Below are 6,000 nucleotides of genomic sequence, written 5' to 3'. Positions count from 1 at the left end.
TATTCTGCGTGGCGGGTGGGCAGTACGCAGTTTTCGCCTCTGGCTTGGCGGGGTCAGCGAGGACCGAGTGGGGGTGAGTGGATGGGACTCTGTCATGGCAGGCCAGGCAGGCCGCAGTCACTTGAGCGTGGCCTGGGGTGGGCTTCAGCTCGGCACGTGGCGACGAGCCCCTCCCGCGGAGGGAGGTCACGTGGGCCCTGGGGAGGCAGGGGCGAGGGGAGGCGGGGAAGTCGTTATTTGAGGCCGGCTGTGTGCAGGGCCGCGGGCCCCGGAAAGGTGGGAAGGCTGTGGTCGGTTGAGGGAGGCACCCTGGAGAGGTTTCAGTGGACGGAAGGAGTGGGCAGGGCCCTCCGCAGAGCTGTGGGTTTTGAGAGAGGTACTTTTCTCTCCAGTGACGGAGGGGTGGGATTTGCCCACCGGGCCTCCTTTCTGGTTAGGGCCTCTGTTGTATTGCCCCAGCCCGGGTTCACCTCGAGAGGGGGAGAAGGAAGGCCTGTCCGGGTCGGGGAACCTTTCTTGTAGGATCTTGCAGTCAGCCACGTGTCTGCTCAAAAGCCGCAGAGAAAGTCCACAGAAAAGGAGGAGTTTCTGGAGGAGGGGCATGGAGCTGTAAAAGTGGTGATGGGGGTGAGAAAGGGGCGGAGAAAGAGAATTCAAAACCCTCTAATCGTTAGTCGATGCAGCACCTCTAGGTGCACTAGTTAGGTAGCTGGGTGTATGGATTCATCGGATGAGGTTGGGGAGGTGTGAGCAGAGTCCAGGCTAACTGAAAAGGAACTTTAGCGATTAAGGGAGAAAACCGTTGTAGCCTTTGAGAAAGGGGGGCATATCCTGCTATTATAGTGTAAAAGAGGATAATTTAGTTCAAAAAATTTTGCCAATTTTCCTGAACTATCACCGCCTATATTGTTGACTTATGAAGTGTATGTAAATCTTTTTTTTAAATTTTTAGTATACATAGCCTGACTTTTCTGTAGTTAATACTTACGTTTTCAAACGATAACAAGAGATTTTTCAGTTAGGGGAGCCCCTTAAAGAGGGAGTTCTGAAATCTGTAGGTTATCAGTTGATACTGAAGAAGCTTGGTGGGCCTGGGATCGGGAGGCAGGGCAGGGAGAGCATCATCCCTGGTTACCTGGGAAGAGCACGATGTGAAGTGTAACCTGGGAGACACAGCAGGCCTTGTAGACTCAGAGCAGAAAAGGTCTGTACCTGGAGACTGTAGTTCTCGTGGAGTTTGAAAGAAGGTTTTCTGGAAAGAAATTGAGTAGACTTAGAGAAGCAACTGAAGAGATCAAGGGGATGGAATACTTTAATGTGATACCCACTGCCATCGAGTCAATTCTGACTCATGGCGACCCTATAGGACAGAGTAGAACTGCCCCATAGAGTTTCCAAGGAGCACATGGGCTGGAAAAAAAAATTAGAACTCTGGTATAAAACTCACTGCCATTGAGTCGATTGCAACTCATAGCGACCTCATAGGACAGAGTAGAACTGTGCCGTCGGGTTTCCAGGGAGAGCCTGGTAGATTGGAAATGCCAACCTTTTGGTTAGCAGCTATAGCACTTAACCACTGCGCCACCAGGGCTCCCTGGTACAGAAGAACCCAACCCAGTACCCAGTACCGTCGAGTGGTATAGAAGAGAGAGGCAAAAAACAAAACACCCACCTAGTGGATGATAACTAAATATTTATCGTGAGCGTATGTTTATCATATACATATGTTAACTGTAAACTTGTTTACAAACCAAAGGATTATTTACACACATAAAGAGGGCCTCCTGCAATAAATACTTACCTTATAGGACTTGGTTCTCTGTGAGAAGCTGTTAGGGTGGAAGATAAACGAACTAAATTTAAGAAGGGTTTGGCCCTCTAATGGATTGCTAAAGAAGGGTGCTTAGGATACTTAAGGGGCAAATAGAAGTGAATGTGTTAGAGGAGGCTGATTGGGTGGGGCAGGGCTGGCAGGAAGTCAGTTATTTCAGGCTGGGTGTGTGGGAGGAACGCAGGACTTCTAAAAGGTGGGAAGGCTGTGGTCAGTTGAGGGCAGGACTCAGGAGGGGGTCTTAGTGGCTGTGAGTGTTATTTGGACAGAAATAGTGGGTCAGATCACTGGTCTGACTCCAAATGGGGGCCTATCTATGGATAATAGTGCCTAGGGCGATTAGTGTTAAATTGTTGAATGATCTCTCACAACTGGCATGGAAACTGTCCTGGGCAACAGAAACTGCTCGTTGGCTCCCCACCTCAAGTGGTGCCCAGGGCATGAGTCCGACCTTGGCGGGGAGACCCACCCTAGATAGGCCTCTCCCAAAGTAACTTTTTTGTTTGTGCTTTGTGAGTCTGCCTTGACGTAAAAGAAGAACAACTGGGAATCTTTAATCTTTCATAAAATGCTGGCAGGTAATTAACCAGAACAGGATCGACGCCAGCGTCCTCTGCAGCCTTTCAATGGATCCTGTTCGACCGCCATTCAGGGGCCTTTCTCCTATCCACCCATCTCAGTATGTACGGATGCCAGGCTCCTGGGCACAAGCTCCTAAACACTTGGAGTCAGCTCTGGGCAGGGCAGGACCTGCAGGCAGAGGCAGTGTATTTGGAAAACCAGAGGAACCAAGCCCACAGAATGGGCCAGCACAAAAGGTAAAAACACGTCTGGATGTGTAGTAGCAGCATACATCTTACCTGCTCGATAATGCAGTGGTGGATTTGAATGTGCTTAGAAAACTGTGAAGCCCTATACAAAAACAAGGGTTGAGGGTTTTTTCCCCCTTCTAACAAGTAGCGGCATCTTCTGGACATGAAGTATTTCAAACCCTAAGGCTGACAGTCTGGAAAAAGTGCCTTAAAAAAGAATGTTAGTTGGACTGAATCCTTTTCTAGCTTTAATACATACATATATGCTAGATGGATTTAAAGATACAGCCTCTCGCTCTCTTCTGAGTGTTTAGATTTTAGATTTGGTTAGAAGCGGTTCCTGCCTCTGATGTAATAATTGTTAGACTGGTTCCTTTGGAAAGGCCCAAATTTTAAAGAAAAAGAGAATCTTCAGCTGTTGCTGCTGCTGTGTGCACACTTGCGTGTGTCCACGATCTTAATCTCCTAATTATGTAGGAATTTTAAGAACAGTGTTTGTCTATTATGAATAAACCTTAAAAAAGATTCGGAAAATACAGAAACTACTTAATAATGCAGTTATGGACATTTTAAGTAGAGCTGAGAATGTAAAATGTAATATATATTTTTTAATATAATTTTATTTGTGCTTTAAGTGAAAGTTTACAAATCAAGTCAGTCTCTCACACAAAAACCCATATACACCTTGCTACACACTCCTAATTACTCTCCCCCTAATGAGACAGCCCACTCTCTCCCTCCACTGCCTAATTTCGTGTCCATTTCTTCAGCTTCTAACCCCCTCCACCCTCTCATCTCTCCTCCAGGCAGGAAATGCCAGCATAGTCTCAAGTGTCCACCTGATCAAGAAGCTCATTCCTCACCAGCATCCCTCTCCAACCCATTGTCCAGTCCAATCCATGTCTGAAGAGTTGGCTTCGGGAGTGGTTCCTGTCTTGGGCCAACAGAAGGTCGGGGGGCCATGACCACCGGGGTCCTTCTAGTCTCAGTCAGACCATTAAGTGTGGTCTTATGAGAATTTGGGATGTGCATCCCACTGCTCTCCTGCTCCCTCAGGGGTTCTCTGTTGTGTTCCCTGTTAGGGCAGCCATCAGTTGTAGCCAGGCACCATCTAGCTCTTCTGGTCTCAGGATGATGTAATCTCTGGTTCATGTGGCCCTTTCTGTCTCTTGGGCTTGTAATCGCCTTGTGTCCTTGGTGTTCTTCGTTCTTTGATCCAGGTGGGTTGAGACCAGTTGATGCATCTTAGATGGCTGCTTGCTAGCGTTTAAGACCCCAGATGCCACTCTTCAAAGTGGGATGCAGAATGTTTTGTTAATAGATTTTATTATGCCAGTTGACTTAGATGTCCCCTGAAACCATGGTCCCCAACCCCTGCACCTGCTATGCTGGCCTTCGAAGCAGCATTCAGCTTATTCATGAAACTTATTTGCTTTTGGTTTTAGTCCAGTTGTGCTGACCTCCCCTGTATTGTGTGCTGTCTTTCCCTTCACCTAAAGTAGTTCTTATCAACTATCTAATTAGTGGATGTGCCTCTCCTACCCTCCCTCTCTCCCCACTCTTGTAACCACAAAAGAATGTTTTCTTCTCAGTTTAAACTGTTTCTCAAGTTCTTATAATAGTGGCCTTATACAATATTTGTCCTTTTGCAGCTGGCAGATTTCACTCAGCATAATGTCTTCCAGGTTCCTGCATGTTATGAAATGTTTCACAGATTCCTCACTGTTCTTCATCAATGCGTAGTATTCCACTGTATGAATATACCATAATTTATTTATCCATTCATCCGTTGATGGGCACCTTGGTTGCTTCCATGTTTTTGCTGTTGTAAACAGTGCTTCAGTAAACGTGGGTGTGCATATATCTGTTTGTGTAAAGGCTCTTACTTCTCTTGGATATATTCCAAGGAGTGGGATTGCTGGATTTGGATGGTAATTCTATTTCTAGCGTTTTAAGGAAGCTCCAAATCAATTTCCAAAGTGGTTGTACCATTTGACATTCCCACCGGCAGTGTATAAGTGTTGCAATCTCTCCACAGCCTCTCCAACATTTATTATTTTGTGTTTTTTGGATTAATGCCAGCCTTGGAATGAGATGAAATATCATTGAAGTTTTGATCTGCATTTCTCTAATGGCTAATGATCGTGAACATTTCCTTATATATCTGTTAGCTACCCGAATGCCTTCTTTAGTGAAGTGTCTATTCATATCTTTTGCCCATTTTTAAATTGGGTTATTTGTATTTTGTAGTTGAGTTTTTACAGCATCATGTAGATTTTAGAGATCAGGTGCTGAACAGAAACGTCATAGCTAAAAAGTTTTTCCCAGTCTGTAGGTAGTCTTTTTACTCTTTCGGTGAAGTCTTTGGGTGAGCATAAGTGTTTGATTTTTAGGAGCTCCCAGTTACCTAGTTTTCCTTCTGCATTCTTAATAATGTTTTGTATACTGTTTATGCCATGTATTAGGGCTCCTAACGTTGTCCCTATTTTTTCTTCCATGAAGTTTATTGTTTTAGATTTTATATTTAGGTCTTTGACCCATTTTGAGTTAGTTTTTGTACGTGGAGTGAGGTATGGGTCTTGTTTCATTTTTTTTGCAGATGGATATCCAGTTATGCCAGCACCATTTGTTAAAAGACTGTCTTTTCCCCATTTAACTGTTTTGGGGCCTTTGTCAAATATCAATTGCTCATATGTGGATGGATTTGTGTCTGGATTCTCAATTCTGTTCCATTGGTCCATGTATCTGTTTTTGTACCAGTACCAGGCTGTTTTGATTACTGTGGCAGTATAATAGGTTCTAAAATCAGGTAAAATAAGTCCTCCCACTTTGTTCTTCTTTTTCAGTAATGCCTTATTTATTCGGGGTTTCTTTCCCTTCCATATGAAGTTGGTGATTTGTTTCTCTATCCCATTAAAGAATGTCGTTGGGATTTGGATTGGAATTGCATTAAATGTATAGATCGCTTTTGGTAGAATAGACATTTTTATAATGTTAAGTCTTCCTATCCACGAGCAAGGTATGTTTTTCCACTTATGTAAGTCTCTTTTGGTTTCTTGCAGAAGTGTACTGTAGTTTTCTTTGTATAAGTCTTTTACATCTCTGGTAAGATTTATTTGAAGTATTTTATCTTCTTGGGGGCTACTGTAAATGGCATTGATTTGGTGATTTCCTCACCGATGTTCTTTTTGTTGGTGTAGAGGAATCCAACTGATTTTTGTATGTTTATCTTGTATCCCAGAGCTCTGCTGAACTCTTCTGTTAAGTTTCAGTAGCTTTCTGGAGGATCCCTTAGGGTTTTCTGTGTATAAGATCATGTCATCTGCAAATAGAGATACTTTTACTTCTTCCTTGCCA

General features: G+C 44.3%; 1 protein-coding gene across 2 annotated transcripts in view; it reads left to right on the top strand.

The window, feature by feature from the left end:
- The first annotated feature begins 248 nt into the window (after window positions 1-248).
- The window catches only part of PIWIL2 (piwi like RNA-mediated gene silencing 2), an 81,244-nt gene continuing 75,492 nt past the window's right edge, over window positions 249-6,000 (top strand). For both annotated transcript variants that reach the window (XM_023551024.2, XM_003412477.4), the window contains exon 1: window positions 249-2,649. In XM_023551024.2, the coding sequence (XP_023406792.2) occupies window positions 2,458-2,649 (192 nt within the window). In that variant the 5' untranslated portion in view covers window positions 249-2,457. The remainder of the gene's footprint in view (window positions 2,650-6,000) is intronic.

The sequence above is a fragment of the Loxodonta africana genome, chromosome 19 (assembly GCF_030014295.1).
Source record: "Loxodonta africana isolate mLoxAfr1 chromosome 19, mLoxAfr1.hap2, whole genome shotgun sequence".
NCBI lineage: Eukaryota > Metazoa > Chordata > Mammalia > Proboscidea > Elephantidae > Loxodonta > Loxodonta africana.
Note: the sequence above shows the minus strand (reverse complement) of the source record. Positions and strands in the feature narration are given on the sequence as shown.